The sequence below is a fragment of the Triticum urartu genome, chromosome 3A (assembly GCF_056163025.1).
Source record: "Triticum urartu cultivar PI428250 chromosome 3A, HENAU_Tu73, whole genome shotgun sequence".
Lineage (NCBI taxonomy): Eukaryota > Viridiplantae > Streptophyta > Magnoliopsida > Poales > Poaceae > Triticum > Triticum urartu.
In genome coordinates, this window is record NC_141875.1 from 465,148,300 (window position 1) to 465,175,802 (window position 27,503).

Consider the following 27,503-nt stretch of genomic DNA (forward strand, 5'->3'; position numbering starts at 1 on the left):
CCATGGCGGCGTCCCGCCCCACGGAGGTGCGCCCCTCCTGTCGTCGTCGTCGGCACACCCATGGCGACCTGCAGAGAAGGAAGAGAAGATGAGGTGAGGTGAGGAGGAGATGGTGGGCGAAGAAGGAGGGGGAGGGGCTTACCAGTGCTGGATCCGGTCACCTATGGCCTCGCCGTGGCGGATCCCGACGAACAAAAGGGGATGCAAAACCCTAGCCAGTGGGGGAGCCGCGGATCTGCATGGAGGTAAGCCAGATGCGGACCAAGGGGATCTCGCCGGTGTGCTGCGCGCGGCCGGAGCTCGCCGGAACCGGGCGGCGTGGGTGGCGACGGCGGCGAGGGAGAGAGGGGTTTGGGGGGAAGAGAGGAGGCGACGAGGGTTTGGGTGGGTTCGAGCGAGAGAGAGAGAGAGAGAGAGTGTGTGTGTGTGTGTGTGTGTTGGTGCGTTGGGTCGGATGGATGGATGGATGTCCAAAATATCTTGTTGCTGCCCACTTACTAATGGCGCACCAACTCTAAATGCGCCATTAGTAATCCAGGTTACTAATGGCGCACCTTCTGGTGGTGCGCCATTAGTAGTTTTGCAAAAAAAAACATACTAATGGCGCACTGTTCCACAATGCGCCATTACTAGTTTAAACTAGTAATGGCGCACGGTGGAACAGTGCGCCATTAGTAGTTTTGCAAAAAAAGGAATAAAAATATAATAAAAAACAACATTAGTGGCGCACTTTCCGACAGGTGCGCCATTACTAGTTAAAGCTAGTAATGGCGCACTGTGTCTGGATGCGCCATTAATATGTTTGGACAGGCGCACTAGTTCAAAAAAAATTGATACTAATGGCGCACCCTGGGCCAGGTGCGCCATTAGTAGTTTCAGCTCTAATGGCGTATGAGAAGGTGGTGCGCCATTAGTATATACTAATGGCGCACTGCTTGTCTGGTGCGCCATTAGTGTTAATCCCATCTATAGCCCTTTTTCTAGTAGTGTGAAGAGCTTAGGCGAAGCCCTGCATTGGTAACTTCATCATCACCGTCATCACGTCGTCGTGCTGACGAAACTCTCCCTCGACCTCAGCTGGATGTAGAGTTCGTGGGACGTCATCAAGCTGAACGTGTGCAGATCACGGAGGTGCCGTACCTTCGGTGCTAGAATCGGTCGAATCGTGAAGACATACGACTACATCAACCGCGTTGTCATAACGCTTCCGCTTACGATCTATGAGGGTACGTGGACAACACTCTCCCCTCTCGTTGCTATGCATCACCTAGATGGATCTTGCATGTGCGTAGGAATTTTTTTGAAATTACTGTGTTCCCCAACATCTTGGACGTGATGCCTATATACATGATCATTGCCTTGGATATCGTCATAATTATTTGCTCTTCTATCAATTGCCCAACAGTAATTGTTTACACACCGTATGCTATTTCTTGAGATAAGCCACTAATGAAATCTACGGCCCGCAGGTCTATTTTCTATCATATTGTTTTCAGATCTATTATTGCAAAAACCCAAAAATACCTTGCTGCACTTTTTCTTTATTTATTTTAGTTTGTGTTTTTGTCAGATCTATTTATCAAATCTCATACAATTTAATATATCTCAATACTAAGGAGTGATTGACAACCCCTCTTACGCGTTGGGTTGCAAGTATTAGTTATTTGTGTGCAGGTGATGTTTACATAGTATTGCTTGGTTCACCTACTGGATCGATAAACTTGGTTTCATAACTGAGGGAAATAGTTATCGTTGTTGTGTTGCATCATCCTCTCCTATTCAGGGAAATACCAACACAGATACAAGAAATCAAGCACCTTCAAATCTGTGTTGAATTCATGTGCTTGAGAGCACCAAGCACAGTTGGGAACGACCGCAGAATAGAGCATCTCCCCGCCTTCGCCCACTCGCACGCCATAAGCTCGAGGGAGTGGTTGGGTGCCAACAATCTGGGTTGCCAGGGATGAGTCGATGAAGGAGTTCATGCTGCCGGAGGGGGCCAGCATGAGCACTTCCCGGCCTTGAATCTAGGCCTGGAGTTGAAATGCCTTGGAGGAGATGCCCCTCGAGACAGCCGACCTGGAGGTGGCCATAATTGTGTCATCGGGCGGTGGCAGCTGCATGTCGATGACGTTGTCGATACCAAAGAGGGCGAGGAGCTCCTCGACGACATGCGACTGGACATAGGTGGGACACACATGATTGTTCCCCCACCGCTCGCCGCACTTGAAGCACAGACCGCGACCACGATGATAGTCCCGCAGCGTCTTCAACTTCGCCGAGTTCGCGCGCACGCTGTCCATGCCATGGCGGTCAGTGGCGCCAGTAGCAGCAATTGGACGAGGTGGAGGCGGTGGTAGCGGGAGCAGTGCAGCCGTATGTTGCGTTGGCTCAGGTGGCCATGGAAGAGCCCCAAACGTGCCATCCGCCACCTTCTCTTGCAACAGATCGAGCACGTACGATGTATCCAAGTCGGGTGGTCGTTGAACAAGCACCACCGCTTGGATATCCGTCCTCAGTCCCTCCACAAATCGGGTAAAAAAATAGTAAGGATGAATGGAATCAAAGTACGAGCTCAAATGATTAATGATTAACTTGAATTTCTCAATATAATCTGCTATTGATATCATTTGGCGAACAATATAGAACTATCCTATTATAATTTGATGTCGATCACGGCCAAAACGTGTGCATAACATAGAAGTGAATGAATCTCAATCAAATTCTAACAACCGCTTCTGGATCGATTTGCAACCAAATAGAAGCCCTACCAAAAAAATTGAGCGCTGCCATCGAAACCCAAAAGGTGGACTGAATCCCAAACATAGAAAAATATTGCTCACACAATGTTTTCCAAAAATTGGGATTCTCTCCCATAAACTGGGGAAATGAAATATATTGATGTGCTTGACCCAGACCGGCGAGCATCTGGCTCGCGTGAGCAAATGAGGATATAGATGCAGGGGAGAGAAGAGAGTCGGACTGACCGCTTGCTGGGAGCGGCGGCGGCGGCTGGAATGATGCTACTGACGACCCCCGTGGTAATTGAAGTTGTCGTGGCCTATGGGCCCTTGGGGATGGATCGTCGCACCCTGCACGGGGTCCAGTGTGGACGCCGCGCGTCGCACGCGGTGGTTGTGGCTGATCACGAGCCTTTAGAGCCGCGTCGCCTTCCTTGGACAGCGGAGGGTGCGCCAGTTCAGCACTGCCACGGCGTCACCGAGATCCGCCACTCGGCACTCCAGATCGGGACATTAAGCGAGTAGCTCGTCGATCTTGGCAGCCGTGATTTGCTGGGACTTGGTCTGCGCATCTATCGTGGCCTCGATCTTGGCCTCAAGCTTGGTGAGGAAGGTAGAAACACCGGGATCCATGGCTTCCAGTTGTGCTCTGGCCTGACGCAAACTTCTGGTCTCAACAAGTTTCGTCAACATGAATGGAGAGGGAGGTGGGTGGTCTCTTCTACCAGATGATAGGGATGAGCTCGGAATTCCTATTAACAATGGAAATTTCTCACAGGATCTGATTTAGGTGGGGATTACAAACGAGATTACACGAATCGATCTAGGGTTCTTGCGAAAAGGAAAGGGAAGAGGTGGTTCGTGCCGATGTCGTGCCTGATCCACTGGATGCCCTTCTCACTAGTGGGAATCGGCTAAATAGTGAGTGGGAGTTCCTGGGCCACCACTACTCAGTCCGGCCCGGTTACGCTTGGGCCATGCACCCTTGGCCGTCTGGGCCCTTGCAGGTAGGTCCGCCGAGTCAGCGAGGCTGGCAGTATTAGTATTGGTACATATAGGACCATATTCTTGTTTTTTTGTGCGGAAAAATATAGTGCTAGATTCGATGCCAGCCCACACACCCAAGAAGTCATCTCGTGATTAACATGTGAAATGTGGTGTGCGGCAGTCGTTGGTGGATCTAAGGTTTCCCAATCGAGGCAGGCGTGGCGGCACCGCCCTTGTGGTTGGTTTTGTGCTCTAGTAGTCGGCGATGCGTGCTCATGTGCCGCTGCGGAGCCTTGGAGATTTTAGAGGAGCATTGCGCCAGTGGTGCTGCATCTGCAGATACTCGTGAGTGGTTATCTCCCCGCCAGATTTTTCTTCTCTCCCGTCACCGGCTAGAGAGGTGATGCTTTCAAACCGGTAGTTCTCCAATCCAATGCTTCTCTGGCGTGTTGATTCGTATGGACCAAAGTTGTCGACTTCCCGTATCCTGCCTCGAGATAACAAGGTCACGCCGGCTCCACGTAGGAGTGGCGGCGGCGACGCGCTTGCAGCTCGCGCCGGTGGATGTGTTGGGTTGGCTCCTCAGGGACCTGGGTGTAATTTTCAACATGTGGTGTGTGTGTGTTGTTTATCACCGGTTATCCTTATTTTTTGAGCTGGGGTGTTTTCCGCAAAAAAACAAAAATAACCTCAAAACAGATAATGTAGAAAAAAGACATGACGAGCTCGATTTGAAACACTCAAACGAGATTTATTTTTAACACAGTATAGACGCAAGCGCTCGTATACACGTGCATGCACTCATCCTTACGAACGTACACACGCACATCCTATCTCTATGAGCACTTCGAAAGACTGAGTCAGCATATCATCTTAAAATTTACAAAGTCATCATAGGCATCTCGTCATCGACAAGAACGTCTCCTCCCACTGGATGCGCATCGTCGGAAATCCTAAAAAAATTCTAGGAATATGCGAGCACTAGGACTTAAACCCTGGTGGGCTAGTGATACCACAGTCTTTCTAACCATCAAATCACAATTTGGTTCGCACTCAAACGAGAATCTATTGTGTAATTCTTGTGTGTTCTTACGTAGCTCCATATGAATCTACTGAGACTGAGACAAAACAAAACGTGTTAAGCTAGCCTGCACGCTGATGCGCCGGGTTGCCCGTCAACCAAAACGTCGCACGTGAAGGACTGCCAGGCCAGGCCCATGTCGATCTCCAGCTGGGCCACCCCCCATCTCCGCTCCGCCGTCATGAGGCGAGACAAATCCGCCGGGATCCCCAGCCCCACGCCCGTCACGTTCACCGCCCACCGCCCCGTAGTCTTTGCCGGCAGCCGGAAGCTCGGCGTGCGCCCGCGCGCGAGGGGTACGCCCGCGTAGGAGACGACGACGTCGCCGCCGCCATGGCACAGCTCATAGACGCGGCCGTTGTCGACGTGCACGACGAGGTCGAATGCCGGCGAGGTCGCGCCCGGAGCCAGCGCTGGCTCGAGCCCCCTGGCGCCGGCTAGCTCCACGGAGCACGTGGTGGGCTTGTCGTCGTTGCATGGCGGCGAGCCGTCGAGCTCCCGGATCCCGGGCAAGGAATCCATGGGCGGCAGGTACACCATGACCAGCCAGAAGGACGTGTACAGGAGCAGAGCTATCGTCCAGGACACGCAGCCGCAGTCCTCGTCAGATCCGTCTTCCCGAGGAGCACCGCCTCCATGGTCCTTGGATGCCATCGGAAGCACGTCGGCGTACCACCGTCACGTTCTATGTATCTCTTCTGTTTTTTCGCTCAAAAGGAAATCTGTTACGTACACGTTTTGTTTTTCCTGCGAGGAGGATCCAGGTGGGGCGCTATTCCGTTACGTGCTCGAGTCTAAGGCTAACTCCAACGCACAACGCATCGATCGTACCTAATCTGGTCCGCGTGTGTCCGTTACGAGCCAAACGGTCCAAACGGACAGACACTCGTCCGCGTCCCTAAATTTTATCTGTTTCGCGTTCGGCCCGTTGCATTTCAGGAGCAAACTTGCTCCTGGTTGCCCGTTGCATTTCAGGAGCAAACTTGCTCCTGGTTTATGTTTAGACGGACAGCGAACGGACAGGAACGTGTCCGTTTCTTGTCAGTTTTGGGGACATATGGCAGCTAGGCACCTAAATCTCACAGTTCAAAAAAAAATGCGTATGTGCGGGTAGCCCCCGCCTGTCAGAGTCCTAACTATGCGGGGCATCATTCTTTTTAATGTGGAAGCCGTGGACCGGCTAGTCTACGCTTCCACTCCCGGCGACCCCTACCTTCTCGATACTCGACACGAGCAAACCCTAGCCATCGGTTGTCGTAGATCTACCCTCTCTCCTACACCCCGTCCTTACCATCGGCAATGGGGTGGCACTGGATCCCTGGCCGCAAGGGGAAGCACGACCATGAGGCTGGGTCCTCCTTAGGCCGCCGCCGCAGCCACTCCACCCCCTCCTCCTCCGCCACCCTTCTTCATCGCCCCGCCAGCGGCCAACACTCGAAACCGCCCGTACGTGAAGGCCAACATCTGCAAGCGCTACTGGGAGACGGGGACGCCACTGTCGTGGAGCAACGTCCACCTCCCTAACAACTGGCACTTGTTGGTGGACTGCATGCCCATCCCGCCGGTCCCGGTCTGCGGTAGAGCCCGTCGCGACGAGATCCAGCTCCGTCGCGCCGACCTGCCCCCACGACCTCCTCGGCGACGCTAGGTACACGTTCGACTCGCCCCTGCAGGACACCTGGTTCCGCGACAAGCACGACCTACGACGGGCGTCGTACTTCGTCGGTCGTGGTCCGAGCGTGCCACGGCCGCGGGCTCACCCCGATGTTGTCCCTGTCCCCGCCACCGCCATCGCCACCTCCCATGACCGCCGAGGAGGAGGAGGAGCTCGTGCGGCGGGTTATGGAGGAGTCTGTCCACGACCACAACGAGGCCCAATGGCACGGCTCGAGCTGATGATGGCCCTCTCCGTCGCGGGCGACGTCGCCCTCCCCCCGGAGCTGCAGGAGGCCGCCATCATCAAGGAGGAGGTGGTGGTGGTCAAGGAGGAGGAGACCACTGTCGTCGGGACGCACTTCGTGGCAATGGTGGGGGCGCGCGTGGTCCTGGATGGACACGATGTTGTGCACACTGGAGTTCGTCTCCGTGCCGCCCTCGTCGGCGGGTGCCGAGGCGTGGTCGCCATCCCCGCCACGGGAAGAGGTTGTGCAGGCGCCTCCGGCCATGTAGCCACCGCAGGGGCCGCCTGTCCACCTCTGGCAGCCGCCGCCATACATCGGCCTCATTGAGGACGACGACGAGAAAGACGGCGGCGCCTGAAGACGGCGAGGAGATCGACGATGGCCACAACGACGGTGGTGTCTAGTTTATTTTTTCAGTTTTTTAAGTTTTTAAGTTAATTTTAATATGCAGGCGGGGGCTTATTTAAACGGTTTAAATAGTTTAGAACTGTAGTTAAGTTTATTTCTACGTTTTTAAATGTGTGGCCGGTCTTTTTTTCATTCTTGGGCTGGACAAAATGCGACGCGGCGCGCATTGGTTGCACTGACCGGCAGATGGGCCAAATCGAACATGTGTCATCATTTTATTGTCACAAACGGATGAAATTCAGACAAAGCAGACGTCTGTTTTGGATCGTGCGTCGGAGTTGGTCTAACCGATACATGATGGTCGGCCAGATTTTGAAAGATTTGTGTGTGCTACCGACACTATTACCTCCATGACTCTTCTGGCCCCAAATTAGGAGGCGCTTAACATGACTGACGCACATTCACATTCCACGGCCAGACGCTTGCATACGGACAAGATTGGCCAACAAAGAAAACATGGAAACCTTTCTGAATAGATTGGGCAGGCAAGAATAGAAAAGGATGATGTGGCTTCATCTTCTCTATGTTCCATGTTTAGCCCTCGTTTGATTTACATAAATTTTGTATGAACTAGAGGATACCCCATGCGTTGCAGCAGGAAATGCAGCAATGATTTAGAGAGATGTGAAAGAATAGAAATTGGTCATATGTGATATTTATTAGATTGACACATCTCAATGTAGGAAAGTAAACAATGATCCATCTTCTCAATTCCAGCTCATCAAACTACTGATAAAGCTGATGTGAACAATGTGCATGGTAAGAGAATAAATGGTAGTGGGGATCAACTTCTTAAGAATGTAAAGTTACAGCATGCAACTACAGCTCATTCAGGAGATATGAAGAATATGTCGCTGTGGCTTACAGTGAGGATGGTAGTAGAAGAACACATACCACTGACTTACAATAAGAGAATAAAGAAGGGAGCAACATCGTAATTAACCAAGTATAATGAAGGGAAACCAACCGATAATTATTCACACAACCCTTACCTAACTACTGACCTACAAATCCAAAAGGCATCCTAGAGGATTCATAAAAAAGGACCAATCAATTGATAAAGAAAAGAATACTCTAAATAATACAAAGTAAAAAAATGAATGCTTTAGAAAATTATGGTATATAAAATATAGCTCTGATGGTATAAAGGCCATAGTAAAAATCTGAATATCCAACACATACGGCCAAGACTTTGAGAGAATAACCGCACAAAATGGAGCTAAAAGCGGCAGATGGTTTGCATGATCCTTGAAACGTGAGCAATTTGTCACCCCTAGTTCCAATACCATTCCTGCACGAAGTAGGTTAAGCAATTTGACACCGTTAGTCCTAATGCCATCCCTGCATGAAGTAGGTTAAGCAAGAAAAGGCTCCTGGAAAGAACAGAGCGAGCAGATACAGTAAAACTGCATTGCTATACGACAACATGACTTATTGCACATCTAAATATAATAAAATTGACAAATAGAAATGAGTCAGTATATTTGGATATATAGCTTTGTCTACCCATTTGCTTTGCGGAAGGAGCAGAGAGGTACCGAACGGCCTCTAAGTGCGCCATCAACCATTTGCTTGTTGAGTTTTATTGAAGTCCAGCCCTAAATGGTAGATACTAGAATAAGAGAGACAAAATAGTAGTGTATGCTTTAGGGCTTCCTGAAAACACTGATACGTGCAACGTTGGGTACATCCATATTGGATACGGTATATCTAAACATGTCTCGGAAGAATTAACATTTTAAGAATAAAGGAAAAAGGAATCTGGATACATGTTGGAGATATGTCTTGGATCCCTACTGGATATGTCCTAGCTTAATCCTTTGTCCCGAGTCTTTTGCTCCTTCTGAAAAATGATAACAGAAAAACTATCATGATGTATCAAAAGCATAACAGCTGGAGCACCCCCACCATCCCTCGCGTAGGCATGCCCATCCTCCTTCCAAGCACGGGTCGGGTCACTTGCGCTCGGCGTCTCCCATCCATGCGTAGGCGTACCTAGCGCCAGCGTGGACGTCATGGAGGCTGCAGCATGCACCGTATAGAAAAGCGCTCGACAACTCCGTCGGCACCACCACAAGGGCACCTTTCTTGGGAGCACGCCGGCCGCGAGATGGAAGATCTCGACCAGGTCCACGACTTGCCGATGGAGTAGTGCTGGTCGGAGACATGACCGGGCAGAAGGACGCGGGTTGTCGTGTTCGAGGCGGCGGTGTCGCTCGGAATTGCGTTAAACTGCAGATCTAAACAAATCAGTGGCAAAGACAACCAAGTATTATGGCAACCGTCAGCAGGTTTCCGACGACGATGTCCCTTGAGAAGATGAGACGATTTCCCTTGGCCGGTGGCGGCGCTGTATGGCGAGAGAGAGAGATAGAGGGAAGATGAGAAGAATCAATGGGATTTTTTAGGAACCGGTGGATATTTGTTCTATCAGAGAAATGAAGGAACCTTCCCATCATAATCAAAGCAGTTTCCTTGATCTTCTCCTATGTTAATAGTATTTGTGATCGATGATCCCATATTGAAGTTTAACCGTGAGACCACTGCATGCGTGTATTGATTGTCATTGGCATGCCTACCGATGGAGGTTTGACATGCCTACCGATGGAGGTTTGCATGCAGAGTCTAGCGAGACGTCTTTGTTTCCTTTTCAGCATACGTAGGAGGAATAAGACTCATTGGCTGCTGATTAAACTGAATGATGATGTGGCATAAAGTTGATGTGAACAGTGTGCATGGTAAGGCTGGTTGTAATTGTTAGAATAAACCCGAGGCATATCGTCGATTATCCGAGGACCAAGCAATCACACGAGCACGACACCGAGATTTGTTAACGAGGTTCATCGATATGGCTACATCCCCGGGGCTTGACTACGAGCGCTCCTCCCCGTGACATCGTCACAATACCGCACCCGGTCGCCCTGGACGCCGGCGCACGCCGCCGGCTTCCCCTGCGTTCCGGTGCTATTATGTTGGCATAGGTTACATCGTGTGTCTACCCTCGCTATATATGAGAGGTCTAGGATACAAGTGTCCTATTAGGACACGACTCCACATCCTATGTAAACACAATACAACTCCTAGTCCAACTGTAATCTACCTTGTACACAATATTCGACACAACTCTAACAAACTCCACCTTGGCGAATATTCTCCACCACCTTGAATTCGTTAATGCGTCAAACTTTCATGTACATTGGACCTGAGCTTATCTCATGAGAACCGCTGCTACTCCAAATACTTCATGTGACTCCACCTGCAACTTGTAGTTCCTTCTTTTCTTGACCACAGTCAACACTCGAGCAAAATTAAGTTTCTCTTTACTCTAGTGTATGCTCCCAACTTCCAGAGCTTCGTTCAACGCATCACACACTGATCACTGACCTGCGTGAAAATGAACAACTCACATATCGGGTGTCACACATAAGAGTTACCTAAACTCAACATCACCGCTCCTTTCTTGACCGCCTGTCTGAAACTTGAAAGAATTTCACCGTTGCTTGTAGTAATCCCGAGTCAAATTCGCAGTTGTCTCACCACATGTATGACCACCAGAGCCTTGGCCCGTCTCCATGTCCCGTGCATACCGCACGCCTCGCCGCTATTACCGCGTCGAGCCTCCGCTGTCCCGGTCGAGTCTCAAGGGTCGCAAACCCACACCACTTGTAACACCCGGGATGTAATTTACCCAATTTGTACTCCAACTCTTGCTGTTTCCGGCTTTAAGTTATTTTATTTTCTCGGGTTCGGGTTTTTGTCTCCGTGTGTGTTATCGTTGTCATGCATCTCATATCATGTCATCATGCGCATTGCATTTGCATACGTGTTCATCTCATGCATTCGAGCTTTTTCCCCGTTGTCTGTTTTGCATTCCGGCGCTTCGTTCTCCTCCGGTGGTCATTTCTACCTTTCTTTCGTGTGTGGGGATTAAACATTTCCGGATTGGACCGAGACTTGTCAAGCGGCCTTGGTTTACTACCGGTAGACCGCCTGTCAAGTTTCGTATCATTTGGACTTCGTTTGATACTCCAACGGTTAACCGAGGGACCGAAAAGGCCTCGTGTGTGTTGCAGCCCAACACCTCTCCAATTTGACCCAAAACCCACCAAAACCCTCTCCATTATCTAGAGCGTTCGATCACGATCGCATGGCCGAAAACCGCACCTCATTTGGACTCTCCTAGCTCCCTCTATGCCTATAAATAGACCCCCTCCGAAATCCGGGTCTCCTTCTCCCCCGAAACCCTAAAATCGCCCACCGCCGACGGACAATGTCCGCCCCGGCCCGGACACACCGCGCCGCCGCGCCCAGCCAGTGAGAGGCCGCCACCTGTCCCGCGCGGGGCCTCCTCCGCCGCCGGCCCGCAAGGCCCAAGGCGGGCCCTCCTCCGCCGCCGCCCGGGCCGAGCCGCCCCAGCGCGCCGCCCGCGTCTTCCCCGTCGCCGGCCACCCCTGCCGTCATGCGCCATCTCCGGTGAGGACGCCTCCTCGCCGCCTCCTCGCACCGGCAGAAGCCGCCCGCGCCGCCCGCGGGCACCTCAGCGTCCGTGCCCGCCGGCGCCGCCTCCTCGCCGCCGCTCGTCGCCGGCAAGGCCGCCCAGGCCGGACGGTTTCTACTCCGGCGGCCCACCTCCGATTCCGGTGACCTCGACTTCCGCGCATGAACAGTGATCCCGGCCGGATCTAGATCTGAGTTGGAGACGGTTGACTTTTTGCTCGAAACCCTAGTTCATGTGCTCCTGTTCATCATGCTATATCTTTGCATCCGTAGCTCCATTTTGGGCATATAGCATATCAAAATGTTCATCGTAGAGAGTACATCATTTCATTCCATTGCATCATTTTCATTTGAGTTCATCTTGATGCCCGAAATGCTGTTAGAAGAGTGCTAATTGAGATAATTGTCAGATCTGCTGCTCCATTTAGCTTTTTGTCATTTTTGCCATGATTATTCTGTGCATGATATGCCCATGAGCTCTACATATGTTTTGTTAAGGGTTTTGCCATCTTTCCAGAGGTGCAACCCATGTATTTTTGTGATGTGTGTGGTGACTAGCACAAGCTTGCAAAGTGAGGTACTTGGTAATTCTGTTTTCAGGGACTTGGCATTTCTACTAAGTCCTTGACCTGTTTATCTCATGTTGCCATATGTTCATGTTGTTTCCTAGTGATCCGTGCCTCTTTTGAGGATGATCAGTAAGGATGTTTTATTAATCTTGTAGTGCTCTATCCATCCATGTCTTTGTTTGCAATTATGGAGCACCCTAGCTTGAGTCAATCGAGCTCTACTTTTGCTACTTCGTGAATCTGGGCAGATTGTCTACTTGTTAGCGATTTTGCCGATGATGTTGTAGTTGATCCGTGCATGCTATGCTATTGTTCTTGCCATGTCTAGCTTGCATTTTGTGTATTCTTGATGGGTGTATGCTTAGTTTATCATGACTTGCTCCGTAGTGAGTGCATCAAGCTCGTAAACATGCCTACTTGAGATATGTTTCAGCATGTGTCAGTTTTCACAAAGTCTGAAAACTGATTATGCTTTTGCTATGTTCACATGCTTGCTAATATGTTTTCTGATCCCTTTTGACTTAAGGTCACTAAGGTACTTTTGTTAAGCTTTTTGAGTAGCTCCATGTCATGTTTTACTTTGTCATGTTCAGGTCCTGTAGCATGTAGTTTTTTGCTCCAAAGAGTGCTACCTGATCTGGAAATCCAGACAAGTGTTAATTTCACTAAGTCTGAGATCTGTTTACCATATGCATTTTTGCCATGCTTGTTTGAAACTGTTAATGGATGAATTGGCCGTAGATCAGTGCTAGACTTTTGTTAAGCATCTTGCATGCATTCCTGCCATGTATTATGGTGTCATGTTTGAGTGCTGTAGCATGTTCATCTTATTGCATTTAGATGGCTACTTGTTGTAAATCGCACACCGGTGTCATATTTGAATCGCTTGCCATTTCCAAACCGTAACTCCGATTCCGGCGTTATTTATATTGTTTTCAAGCGATTTCATCTCATCTTTCCAGTGGCACACTTGGTTTTCCAAGTTAAGGCCAGGTTCATGCATCCCTTGTCAAATCTTGCATTTGCATCCCGCATTGCATTCCGCATAGCATACCATGTTTGCAACTTATTGTTTGATCCTTGCACGTGGTTGATTGTGTCCTTTTTGCTTGTTTGTCTTGTTTGGGTAGAGCCGGGAGACGAGTTCGCTAACGAGGAGCCCGTTGAGTTTGCTTTCGAGGATCCAGTCAACTCTGATAACTTTGCAGGCAAAATGATCGTACCCTCGAAATCACTACTATCTTTGCTATGCTAGATGCTCGCTCTTTTGCTATGCCAATGCTACGATGCCTACCACTTGCTTTCAAGCCTCCCAAATTTCCATGCCAAACCTCTAACCCACCATGTCCTAGCAAACCGTTGATTGGCTATGTTACCACTTTGCTCAGCCCCTCTTATAGCGTTGCTAGTTGCAGGTGAAGATTGGAGACCGTTCCTTGTTGGAACATTATTTACTTGTTGGGATATCATTATGTTGCCATGTTATCTTAATGCATCTATATACTTGGTAAAGGGTGGAAGGCTCGGCCTCTCGCCTAGTGTTTTGTTCCACTCTTGCCGCCCTAGTTTCCGTCATATCGGTGTTATGTTCCCGGATTTTGCGTTCCTTACGCGGTTGGGTTATAATGGGAACCCCTTGATAGTTCGCCTTGATTAAAGCTTTTCCAGCAATGCCCAACCTTGGTTTTACCATTTGCCACCTAGCCTCTTTTTCCCTTGGGTTTCCGGAGCCCGAGGGCCATCTTATTTAAACCCCCCCCCGGGCCAGTGCTCCTCTAAGTGTTGGTCCGACTGAGCTGCCTGCGGGGCCACCTCGGGGAAACTTGAGGGTTGGTTTTACTCGTAGCTAGTCTCATCTGAGTGTGCCCTGAGAACGAGATATGTGCAGCTCCTATCGGGATTTGTCGGCACATTCGGGCAGTGTTGCTGGTCTTGTTTTAACCTGTCGAAGTGTCTTGAAGAACCGAGATATCGAGTCTGATCGGAACGTCTCGGGAGGAGGTATATTCCTTCGTTGACCGTGAGAGCTTGTCATGGGCTAAGTTGGGACTCCCCTGCAGGGATTTGAACTTTCAAAAGCCGTGCCCGCGGTTATGGGCAGATGGGAATTTGTTAATGTCCGGTTGTAGATAACTTGAACCTTAATTTAATTAAAATGAATCAACCGTGTGAGTTACCGTGATGGCCTCTTCTTGGCGGAGTCCGGGAAGTGGACACGGTGTTGGAGTTATGCTTGCGCAGGTTGTTCTCTAGCTTCTCACTCGCGCTTTGCCTCCTCTTCTCGCCCTCTTTTGCGAATAGGTTAGCCACCATATATGCTAGTCGCTTGCTGCAGCTCCACTTATATTTACCTTGCCTCACCTATTAAGCTTAAATAGTCTTGATCGCGAGGGTGTGAGATTGCTGAGTCCCTGTGGCTCACAGATTACTATTACACCAGATGCAGGGCCTGATGATTCCGCTCCAGGTGACGCGCTCGAGCTCAAGTGGGAGTTCGATGAGGACTCTCAGCGATACTATGTTTCTTTTCCTGATGATCAGTAGTGGTGCCCAGTTGGGGTGATCGGGACCGTGTCGCATGTTGGATTGTCTTTTATTTTGGCGCCGTAGTCGGGCCATGAGTGTCTGAATGTTGTAATGCTATTTATGTACTTGATTGACATGGCGAGTGTAAGCCAACTATGTTATCTCCCCTTTTATTAATTATATTACATGGGATGTTGTGAAGATTGCTTAACTTGCGACATATGCCTTCAATGCGATTATTCCTCTAAGTCGTGCCTCGACACGTGGGAGATATAGTCGCATTGAGGGTGTTACAAGTTGGTAATCAGAGCCTTCCCCGACCTTAGGAGCCCCCACTGATTGATCGTTTTTAGCAGCCGAGTTGTGTCTAGAAAAATGTTTTGAGTCATTTAGGAATTATATATCAGAGAGTTTAGGAATTCTTTTTACTTCCCAATCTCCTCATCGCTCTGGTAAGGCATCCAGACATAGAGTTTTGAGTCTTCTCTTCTCAAATTTCACTAAAAAAAATTTAGGATCACGCGAGTATCTTGGAATCGTTCCGATGGTTTTATGATGAGAACATTGTCTTGGTGCCTCCTGTCAGGGGTTTTGTGGAAGTGTCCCGGGGAGTTGAGCTCTGAGGTGTTGTTGTCATAATTTTATCGTTGCAATTCTGGAATACCTGAGTTTAGTACGCCAACATCGAAAATCTCTTTTATGCAGTTCATTGGTGAGATAACCTTGACGCCACCCAGTACTGGGGCGGGAGTTCGGGAGTATCGCCATAACTTGTATAACTGATGTTTTTTGAAGGTTGAGGTAGATGGTTTCCGAAGTTTTTCTCGGTTATGTGTTGAAGGATGGATACAGCTGGATGTAGGATTTGCTAGATTTGGGTGAGATATTATGCTTCCCCTGTATGCCCAACACCTGATTGCATAACCGGAAAGGTTCGGGAGTTTCATAGGTGGGAATTCTTGTAGCCCTAGTTCTTCTTCCACGGATATTTGGTTTGAGATTGGGATTTCTTACCGCTTGACTCCGCCTGATGAATCCAAGCCGTACGAGGTCTTTTGTGATGCCTCTCTCCAAGGTCTGGGCGCAGTGTTGATGCAAGAGAAGAAAGTTGTTGCTTATACCTCTCGCCAGTTGAAGCCTAATGAGAAGAACTACCCCACTCATGATCTCGAGTTGGCGGCAGTTGTGCATGCTCTTTTGACTTGGAGACATCTCCTATTGGGAAGAAAAGTGGACATTTTCACTGATCACAAGAGTCTCAAGTACATCTTCACTCAGCCTAATCTCAACCTCAGGCAAACTCGATGGGTCGAAATGATTCAAGAGTATAATACGAGCATCGAGTATACTCCAGGCAAGGCCAATGTGATTGCTGACGCATTGAGCAGGAAGGCTAATTGCAACAGTCTTATTCTCAAGCCTTATCAACCCGAGCTTTGTGAAGCTTTCCACAAACTTAATCTGCAAGTTGTTCCTCAAGGTTTCCTCGCCAACCTTCAAGTCTCTCCTACCTTGGAAGACCAGATTCGCCAAGCCCAGCTTCTTGATGCTATGGTGAAAAAGGTGAAGATTGGGATTGCCAAGAGTCAACCCAAGTACAAATGCTACCGCCTTGATGACAAGGATACTCTTTTCTTCAAGGATCGTATTGTTGTACCCAAAGGTGAACTTCGTAAAGTGATCATGAACGAGGCTCACAATTCTCTCCTCTCCATCCACCCTGGGAGCATGAAGATGTATCAGGACCTCAAGTAGGCTTATTGGTGGAACCGAATGAAGCGCGAGATTGCTTAATTCGTGAATGAGTGTGATGTCTGCAGAAGAGTGAAGGCAGAACACCGAAGGCCAGCTGGTCTCCTCCAACCTCTTGCCATTCCAGAATGGAAGTTTGACCACATTGAGATGGACTTCGTGACTGGGTTTCCAAAGTCCAAGCATGGCAATGATGCTATATTCGTTGTCATCGACAAACTCACTAAGGTGGCTCACTTCTGCCTATCAAAGAGTCAATCACTGCATCTCAATTGGCGGAACTCTATACCTCTCGGATTGTCTCTCTGCACGGTATTCCACAAGTGATCTCTTCAGACCGTGGCAACATCTTTACCTCCAAGTTTTGGGATTCTTTTCAGAAGGCCATGGGCACCAACATCTGCTTCAGCACAGCTTTCCATCCTCAAACTAGCGGTCAAGTCGAGCATGTCAATCAGATTCTTGAAGATATGCTCAGGGCTTGTGTGATCTCCTTCGGCATGAAGTGGGAGGATTGTCTTCCTTATGCTGAATTCTCCTACAACAACAGTTTTCAAGCAAGTTCGGGCAAGGCCCCATTTGAAATTATGTATGGCAGGAAGTGTCGTACCCCTCTCAACTGGTCTGAAACCGGTGAACGTCAGCTTTTGGGTAATGACTTAATCACAGAGGCAGAGGAAATGTGCAAAGTCATTCGAGATAACCTCAAAGCGGCCCAATCCCGCCAGAAGAGCTACTATGATAGTAAGCACCATGATTTGGCTTTCGAGATCGGAGATCATGTTTACCTCCGCGTCTCTCCTATGAAAGGTACTCGTCGCTTCGGTATCAAAGGGAAGCTTGCCCCCAGATACGTGGGACCTTTCAAGATCGTCAGCAAGAGAGGCGACCTCGCCTATCAACTCGAGCTTCCTTCAAACTTTGCAAATATTCATGACGTGTTCCATGTCTCTCAGCTCCGAAAGTGCTTCAAGACTCCTGACCGCACCGTCAACTTCGAGGACATTGAGCTCCAAGAAGATCTCTCTTATCGGGAGCACCCCGTTGCTATTCTTGAAGAGACTGAACGCAAGACTCGCAACAAGTCAATCAAATTCCTCAAAGTCAAGTGGTCTCACCATTCCGACCGTGAAGCTACCTGGGAATGCGAGGATCACCTCCGTTCTGAGTACCCGGCGTTCTTTCAGTCCTAGATCTCGGGACGAGATCCTTTCGTAGTGGTGGAGTGTTGTAACACCCCGAATGTAATTTACCCAATTTGTACTCCAACTCTTGCCGTTTCCGGCTTTAAGTTATTTTATTTTCTCGGTTTCGGGTTTTTGTCTCCGTGTGTGTTATCGTTGTCATGCATCTCATATCATGTCATCATGCGCATTGCATTTGCATACGTGTTCATCTCATGCATTCAAGCTTTTTCCCCGTTGTCCGTTTTGCATTCCAGCGCTTCGTTCTCCTCCGGTGGTCATTTCTAACTTTCTTTCGTGTGTGTGGATTAAACATTTCCGGATTGGACCAAGACTTGTCAAGCGGCCTTGTTTTACTACCGGTAGACCGCCTGTCAAGTTTCGTATCATTTGGACTTCGTTTGATACTCCAACGGTTAACCGAGGGACCGAAAAGGCCTCGTGTGTGTTGCAGCCCAACACCTCTCCAATTTGACCCAAAACCCACCAAAACCCTCTCCATCATCTAGAGCGTTCGATCACGATCGCATGGCCGAAAACCGCACCTCATTTGGACTCTCCTAGCTCCCTCTATGCCTATAAATAGACCCCCTCCGAAATCCGGGTCTCCTTCTCCCCCGAAACCCTAAAATCGCCTACCGCCGACGGACAATGTCCGCCCCGGCCCGGACACACCGCGCCGCCGCGCCCAGCCAGTGAGAGGCCGCCACCTGTCCCGCGCGGGGCCTCCTCCGCCGCCGGCCCGCAAGGCCCAAGGCGGGCCCTCCTCCGCCGCCGCCCGGGCCGAGCCGCCCCAGCGCGCCGCCCGCGTCTTCCCCGTCGCCGGCCACCCCTGCCGTCGTGCGCCATCTCCGGTGAGGACGCCTCCTCGCCGCCTCCTCGCACCGGCAGAAGCCGCCCGCGCCGCCCGCGGGCACCTCAGCGTCCGTGCCCGCCGGCGCCGCCTCCTCGCCGCCGCTCGTCGCCGGCAAGGCCGCCCAGGCCGGACGGTTTCTACTCCGGCGGCCCACCTCCGATTCCGGTGACCTCGACTTCCGCGCATGAACAGTGATCCCGGCCGGATCTAGATCTGAGTTGGAGACGGTTGACTTTTTGCCCGAAACCCTAGTTCATGTGCTCCTGTTCATCATGCTATATCTTTGCATCCGTAGCTCCATTTTGGGCATATAGCATATCAAAATGTTCATCGTAGAGAGTACATCATTTCATTCCATTGCATCATTTTCATTTGAGTTCATCTTGATGCCCGAAATGCTGTTAGAAGAGTGCTAATTGAGATAATTGTCAGATCTGCTGCTCCATTTAGCTTTTTGTCATTTTTGCCATGATTATTCTGTGCATGATATGCCCATGAGCTCTACATATGTTTTGTTAAGGGTTTTGCCATCTTTCCAGAGGTGCAACCCATGTATTTTTGTGATGTGTGTGGTGACTAGCACAAGCTTGCAAAGTGAGGTACTTGGTAATTCTGTTTTCAGGGACTTGGCATTTCTACTAAGTCCTTGACCTGTTTATCTCATGTTGCCATATGTTCATGTTGTTTCCTAGTGATCCGTGCCTCTTTTGAGGATGATCAGTAAGGATGTTTTATTAATCTTGTAGTGCTCTATCCATCCATGTCTTTGTTTGCAATTATGGAGCACCCTAGCTTGAGTCAATCGAGCTCTACTTTTGCTACTTCGTGAATCTGGGCAGATTGTCTACTTGTTAGCGATTTTGCCGATGATGTTGTAGTTGATCCGTGCATGCTATGCTATTGTTCTTGCCATGTCTAGCTTGCATTTTGTGTATTCTTGATGGGTGTATGCTTAGTTTATCATGACTTGCTCCGTAGTGAGTGCATCGAGCTCGTAAACATGCCTACTTGAGATATGTTTCAGCATGTGTCAGTTTTCACAAAGTCTGAAAACTGATTATGCTTTTGCTATGTTCACATGCTTGCTAATATGTTTTCTGATCCCTTTTGACTTAAGGTCACTAAGGTACTTTTGTTAAGCTTTTTGAGTAGCTCCATGTCATGTTTTACTTTGTCATGTTCAGGTCCTGTAGCATGTAGTTTTTTGCTCCAAAGAGTGCTACCTGATCTGGAAATCCAGACAAGTGTTAATTTCACTAAGTCTGAGATCTGTTTACCATATGCATTTTTGCCATGCTTGTTTGAAACTGTTAATGGATGAATTGGCCGTAGATCAGTGCTAGACTTTTGTTAAGCATCTTGCATGCATTCCTGCCATGTATTATGGTGTCATGTTTGAGTGCTGTAGCATGTTCATCTTATTGCATTTAGATGGCTACTTGTTGTAAATCGCACACCGGTGTCATATTTGAATCGCTTGCCATTTCCAAACCGTAACTCCGATTCCGGCGTTATTTATATTGTTTTCAAGCGATTTCATCTCATCTTTCCAGTGGCACACTTGGTTTTCCAAGTTAAGGCCAGGTTCATGCATCCCTTGTCAAATCTTGCATTTGCATCCCGCATTGCATTCCGCATAGCATACCATGTTTGCAACTTATTGTTTGATCCTTGCACGTGGTTGATTGTGTCCTTGTTGCTTGTTTGTCTTGTTTGGGTAGAGCCGGGAGACGAGTTCGCTAACGAGGAGCCCGTTGAGTTTGCTTTCGAGGATCCAGTCAACTCTGATAACTTTGCAGGCAAAATGATCGTACCCTCGAAATCACTACTATCTTTGCTATGCTAGATGCTCGCTCTTTTGCTATGCCAATGCTACGATGCCTACCACTTGCTTTCAAGCCTCCCAAATTGCCATGCCAAACCTCTAACCCACCATGTCCTAGCAAACCGTTGATTGGCTATGTTACCACTTTGCTCAGCCCCTCTTATAGCGTTGCTAGTTGCAGGTGAAGATTGGAGACCGTTCCTTGTTGGAACATTATTTACTTGTTGGGATATCATTATGTTGCCATGTTATCTTAATGCATCTATATACTTGGTAAAGGGTGGAAGGCTCGGCCTCTCGCCTAGTGTTTTGTTCCACTCTTGCCGCCCTAGTTTCCGTCATATCGGTGTTATGTTCCCGGATTTTGCGTTCCTTACGCGGTTGGGTTATAATGGGAACCCCTTGATAGTTCGCCTTGATTAAAGCTTTTCCAGCAATGCCCAACCTTGGTTTTACCATTTGCCACCTAGCCTCTTTTTCCCTTGGGTTTCCGGAGCCCGAGGGCCATCTTATTTAAACCCCCCCCCCCCGGGCCAGTGCTCCTCTAAGTGTTGGTCCGACTGAGCTGCCTGCGGGGCCACCTCAGGGAAACTGGAGGGTTGGTTTTACTCGTAGCTAGTCTCATCTGAGTGTGCCCTGAGAACGAGATATGTGCAGCTCCTATCGGGATTTGTCGGCACATTCGGGCAGTGTTGCTGGTCTTGTTTTAACCTGTCGAAGTGTCTTGAAGAACCGAGATATCGAGTCTGATCGGAACGTCTCGGGAGGAGGTATATTCCTTCGTTGACCGTGAGAGCTTGTCATGGGCTAAGTTGGGACTCCCCTGCAGGGATTTGAACTTTCAAAAGCCGTGCCCGCGGTTATGGGCAGATGGGAATTTGTTAATGTCCGGTTGTAGATAACTTGAACCTTAATTTAATTAAAATGAATCAACTGTGTGAGTTACCGTGATGGCCTCTTCTCGGCGGAGTCCGGGAAGTGGACACGGTGTTGGAGTTATGCTTGCGCAGGTTGTTCTCTAGCTTCTCGCTCGCGCTTTGCCTCCTCTTCTCGCCCTCTTTTGCGAATAGGTTAGCCACCATATATGCTAGTCGCTTGCTGCAGCTCCACTTATATTTACCTTGCCTCACCTATTAAGCTTAAATAGTCTTGATCACGAGGGTGTGAGATTGCTGAGTCCCTGTGGCTCACAGATTACTATTACACCAGATGCAGGGCCTGATGATTCCGCTCCAGGTGACGCGCTCGAGCTCAAGTGGGAGTTCGACGAGGACTCTCAGCGATACTATGTTTCTTTTCCTGATGATCAGTAGTGGTGCCCAGTTGGGGTGATTGGGACCGTGTCGCATGTTGGGTTGTCTTTTATTTTGGCGCCGTAGTCAGGCCATGAGTGTCTGAATGTTGTAATGCTATTTATGTACTTGATTGACGTGGCGAGTGTAAGCCAACAATGTTATCTCCCCTTTTATTAATTATATTACATGGGATGTTGTGAAGATTGCCTAACTTGCGACATATGCCTTCAATGCGATTATGCCTCTAAGTCGTGCCTCGACACGTGGGAGATATAGTTGCATCGAGGGTGTTACACCACTCAACCCCCACTGCAGAGTACCACCGATCTTAACCGACCGATGACGAGTTTCACGCTTCCATCAGACCACTGGTCTCCAGTCCGAACTACGCGTCCCTCGCTTTTTCCCGCTGAATAGACTTCGACTCTCTGAGCTCTTACGCCATAGCCCCTCAATCCAGCTCCACCTTCAACATGACTCCATGGTAGATGATCAGTCCACCCCTGCGCCTCATCTACTTCAAGCTCCGTGTATAGACCATCTTGAATCGACCCTGCGCCATAGTCTTGTCGAAGCCACACAAGCCCTCAGGCCCGCACCACGTGTTTACATGCCCAGAAGTCGGTCACCATCAACATCACACTCCTATGTCGTCATCAACGATCCCAGCACCGTCTTCTGTACCAACCGACTCACGTTGATCCGTCAGACTGCCTAGTCCGACCCAGCCGAACTTCTCCGACTACAGACATATTCCAGACCTCTCAAGTCGTCACCGTGACCACCGTCATCCATACACACATGTCACATGTGTAGCGACAAAGAAAACCAAAGAAAAAAAAATTCCCCCATAGCTTTCCCGTGTGAATCACACGTATGTAGCTTCTGGATCCCTTCTTTTATTTCTTTCTTGATGATAGCATCACAATCAAACTCTAGGTCCTTGTGCCAAATTATTTTTCTCAAACAAATCTCACATAGTACGCAATGCTCCTGGACTTCAGCCCCAATTGTCTCAGCCCTCCTCGTGCAACACTCATCAAACCGAGCTTGTCTCCAGCCCCTGCCCAGCAAACAACTCCGAACTGGCCAGCGCCATGGGCCGTGAAAGCACGCCCCGTATGGGCCACCTCCTGCCTCCCTTTGACCGCTGCCCTGTAGCTGCTCCCGTGCGTCCGCTGGCTGACGCCCACGCTCAGTCATGTTGCCGCACGCTACCTCGGCACGATTCAATCTCGTCGAATCCTCCGGAACACGCCGCCACCAGCTTTGATAGCTTCCTGAAGATTTCCACCACGAATCCATCTACTTGCGGATCGCTCTACAGCAACTCATCCACGACGTTTCGTTGATTCGCTTCCGCTCCCACGATCGCTTCCCGGAGAATTTCATGGATATTTTTCTTCCCCTCTAGATCAACAATCCACCGAGACCACGAACAACCTAGCTCTGATACCACTTGTTAGAATAAACCCGAGGCATACCGTCAATCATCCGGGGACCAAGCAATCACACGAGCACGACACCGAGATTTGTTAACAAGGTTCACCGATATGGCTACTGATGAAGCTATGTACCTAGGATAGGGTCACGGACCTGTCCTAACTGCCCTACCCAAGGACACCTCTAGAATAAATCACCTTTCAATCGACTTGGAGGTGTTCCACTCGACAGACTCGAAGACATTCGACCAAGAAGCAATTACTCGACCAAGATCCAACCACTCGACGGCCGGGAGACCTAAAGTCACTCCGCACGCTAACGGTCGGTCATTAAGTAGCTCTTATGGTCATCATAGCACTTTATTACTAGCGTTATCAGTAACGCCCTACCTTAATGTACATTGAACCCTTCGTAACATGGGCTGGCCGGGGTCCTGGCACACTCTATATAAGCCACCCCCCTCCTCCGAGACAAGGGTTCGCACCTCTGTAACTCATACACACATAATCCAGTCGACCGCCTCCGGGCTCCGAGATGTAGGGCTTTTACTTCTTCCGAGAAGGGCCTGAACTCGTAAACCTTGCATCCTTACAACCTCTCCATAGCTAAGACCTCGCCTCTCCATACTTACCCCCCTACATCACTGTCAGAGTTAGAACCACGACAGTTGGCGCCCACCGTGGGGCTAGGAGTCTTAGCGCCTAGTTTGAGAAGTTGCGATTTTTTCCGATCTCCTTGATCATGGTTTCGAGCGGAGCTTTGGTGGAGGGCCGCGAGATCCATCTCGGCGCGCTCACGTTCATCGCCAACGACTCCGCTTGGCTTCAGGAGGCTCCACTTGACGTCGACGCGCTCCCCGTCCGCGGGGCGACGCACTTTCGCGCATGCGTCCGTGGTGTCCTCCTGCGGCAGCTGTCGACCCAGTATCGGTCGGCTCCCGTGGCATCTCCCCGCCCTGTTTCTCGCCGGCGCAAGCGCTCCGGTCGGTCGAGGCTTCAGAGGTGGGTGAGGCATGCGGTGGCCCGCTGTGACGCCCCCGATTCAATCGTACACTAATCATGCACGCAAATGTGTACGATCAAAATCAAGGACTCACGGGTAGATATCACAACACAACTCTACAAATAAAATAAGTCATACAAGCATCATATTACAAGCCAGGGGCCTCGAGGGCTCGAATACAAGGGCTCGATCACAGACGAGTCAGCAAAAGCAACAATATCTGAGTACAGACATAAGTTAAACAAGTATGCCTTAAGAAGGCTAGCACAGACTGGGATACAGATCAAAAGAGGCACAGGCCTCCTGCCTGGGATCCTCCTAACTACTCCTGGTCATCGCCAGCGGGCAGCACGTAGTAGTAGGCACCTCCGGTGTAGTAGGAGTCGTCGTCGACGATGGCGTCTGGCTCCTGGGCTCCAACATCTGGTTGAGACAACCAGGTAGAAGGGATAGAGGGAAAAGAAGGAGAAGGCAACTGTGAGTACTCATCCAAAGTACTCGCAAGCAAGGAGCTACACTACATATGTATGCATTGGTATCAACTGGAATAAGGCTATTATATGTGGACTGGACTGCAGAAAGCTGGAATAAGAGGGGGATAGCTAGTCCTTTCGAAGACTACGCTGCTGGCAGCCTCCGTCTTGCAGCATGTAGAAGAGAATAGACTGAAGTCCTCCAAGTAGCATCGCATAGCATAATCCTAACCGATGATCCTCCCCTCGTCGCCCTGTGAGAGAGCGATCACCGGTTGTATCTGGCACTTGGAAGGGTGTGTTTTATTAAGTATCTGGTTCTAGTTGTCATAAGGTCAAGGTACAACTCCAAGTCGTCCTGTTACCGAAGATCACGGCTATTCGAATAGATTAACTTCCCTGCAGGGGTGCACCACATAACCCAACACGCTTGATCCCATTTGGCCGAACACACTTTCCTGGGTCATGCCCGACCTCGGAAGATCAACACGTCGCAGCCCTACCTAGGCACAACAGAGAGGTCAGCACGCCGGTCTAAATCCTATGGCGCAGGGGTCTGGGCCCATCACCCATTGCACACCTGCACGTTGCGTACGCGGACGGAAGCAGAACTAGCCCCCTTAATACAAGAGCAGGCTTACTGTCCAATCTGGCGCGCGCCACTCAGTCGCTGACGTCACGAAGGCTTCGGCTGATACCACGACGTTGAGTGCCCATAACTGTCCCCGCGTAGATGGTTAGTGCGTATAGGCCAGTGGCCAGACCCAGATCAAATACCAAGATCTCGTTAAGCGTGTTATTTTGAAATAACCGTGAACGCCGACCAGGGCCAGGCCCACCTCTCTCCTAGGTGGTCTCAACCTGCCCTGTCGCTTCGCCACAAAGATCCACACAAAGGGCCGTCAGGAAAGTATGTCCTTCCAGCCCCCAATTCATGAATCAACTGCGGGTACTCCTTGAGCCAACCCGACTTTGGTCATCACATGTATCATGTATAAAGTATATAGTATATACCCGTGATCACCTCCCGAGTGATCACGGCCCGATAGTATAGCATGGCAAACAGACAAGAATGTAGGGCCACTGATGATAAACTAGCATCCTATACTAAGCATTAGGATTGCAGGTAAAGGTAACAACAGTAGTAGCAAGGACAGGCTATGCATCAGGATAGGATGAGCTGAAAGCAGTAACATGCTACACTACTCTAATGCAAGAAGTAGAGAGAAGAGTAGGCGATATCTGGTGATCAAGGGGGGGCTTGCCTGGTTGCTCTGGCAAGAGAGAGGGGTCGTCAACACCGTAGTCGAACTGGGGTCGCCGTCAGCCTCGGGGTCTACCAGAAAGAAGTAACGGAGGGGGAATACAATAAATAATAGAGCAATCAAGGTATCACAAAGCATAATGAGGCAATACGCGGTGCTAGGTATGCCCTAACGCAGTATTAGGTGATACCGGCGAAGGGGGAAACATCCAAGAAAGTATTCCCGGTGTTTTGCGTTTTTGGACAGCTGAACCGGAGGGGGAAAGTTGCGAGTTGGATATGTTAGGGGTGTGTGGTGGACGAACGGGTTGAGTATCCGGATTCGTCTCGTCGTTCTGAGCAACTTTCATGTCGAAAATAATTTAATCCGAGTCACGGATTAAAAGATATGATTTTCTAAAGATTTTATTAATTTTTGGAATTTAATTAATTATTTAATTTAATTCGAAAAAGGATTTATGACATCAGCATGATGTCATGCTGATGTCAGCAACAGGGTTGACTGGTCAACCTGACCAGTGGGTCCCACTGGTCAGTGACACATTTTAATTAGACATATTAATTAACCTAATTAGTATTAATTAGGTGGGGGGGCCCACTGTCATACTAATTAATTAATTGACTAACAGCTTAATTAGTTTAGTTATTTGATTAGTTTAAATAATCAAAATTAATTAAGTTAATTAATTCTTTACTTAATTAATTAATTAATTAATTTTTTCTATTTTTTATTTTTATTTTTATTTAAACATTCTGTGGGGGGGTAGGGCCCCACATGTCATAGGCCAGAGAGGCCTTGCGGGCGCTGGGTTAGCGCTAACGGGCGCGGGCACCCAGCCCGATTGGGCATATGCCCGGGTCAACAGGGGCGGCCATCGGCACGGCGAGGCCGGTCGCCTGAGGTGGCAGCGGCGAGGCCGTGGACGGTGATGGCCACCGGGCGCTGTGGGGCGCCGGCCAGGGGAAGCGGGGCCGCAGCAAGCAGCAAGGGGGGCGACGCGGGGAGGAGCTAAACAGCGGCGGTGGTCACGTAGCGGGGCAGCGGGCGATGCGGCGCGGGGAGCGGCATAACGACCGAGGGGGAAAGAGGGAGGGGGCGCGGCTCACGTTCGTTGCTGAGGAGAGGGGCGGTGAGGCGCAAGGAAGCGGCCTGGGGAGGAGGACGAGGAGGACGGCGGCGATCCGGCGGGGAGGTTCGGCGACGGGCGACGTTGGCGACGGGACCGATGCGCCGTTCTCGATGGGGAGGCGATGAGGTCGGCGGGGTTGGCGACGGGGACGCAGGGGCGCAGAGGAGGCCCTGGGGGCGGCACCGGCGCCGGCTGCGGTGGCCGTAGCGGAGTGGTGGCTTGCGTCGGGCGCGGCCGTGCGGGAGGAGATGAGGAGGCGGGCGTCAATGGCAGGCGGCGGCGCGGCGAGGTCGGAGCGGGCTGCGTCGGGCGGCGGCGGCGATTGGCGGGGCCGGCAACGACGGGCGTCGGGGCGGCCGTCTCCTCCCGATCCAATCGGGAGAGATGGGGGGAAGGGAGATATTTCTGCGGGGGGGGAGTGGGGGTGTCATGGGGAGAGTGGGGTGGATGGGGTTAGGGTTTCTGGTAGTGGGGGGGTTATAGCCGGGGGTGGGCCGGCTGGGCTAGATGGGTTGGCCCAGTTGGGCCACGGCCCAGGGAAGGGGGTGTTCTCCTTCTATTTTTGTTCT

General features: G+C 50.1%; 1 protein-coding gene across 1 annotated transcript; it reads right to left on the reverse strand.

Moving 5' to 3' along the window:
• Positions 1-4,408: 4,408 nt before the first annotated feature.
• Positions 4,409-5,640, reverse strand: LOC125548496 (uncharacterized). The gene has a single exon (XM_048712080.2). The coding sequence runs from the start codon at positions 5,461-5,463 to the stop codon at positions 4,867-4,869; it is 597 nt and encodes a 198-aa protein (XP_048568037.1). The 5' UTR covers positions 5,464-5,640; the 3' UTR covers positions 4,409-4,866.
• Positions 5,641-27,503: the final 21,863 nt, after the last annotated feature.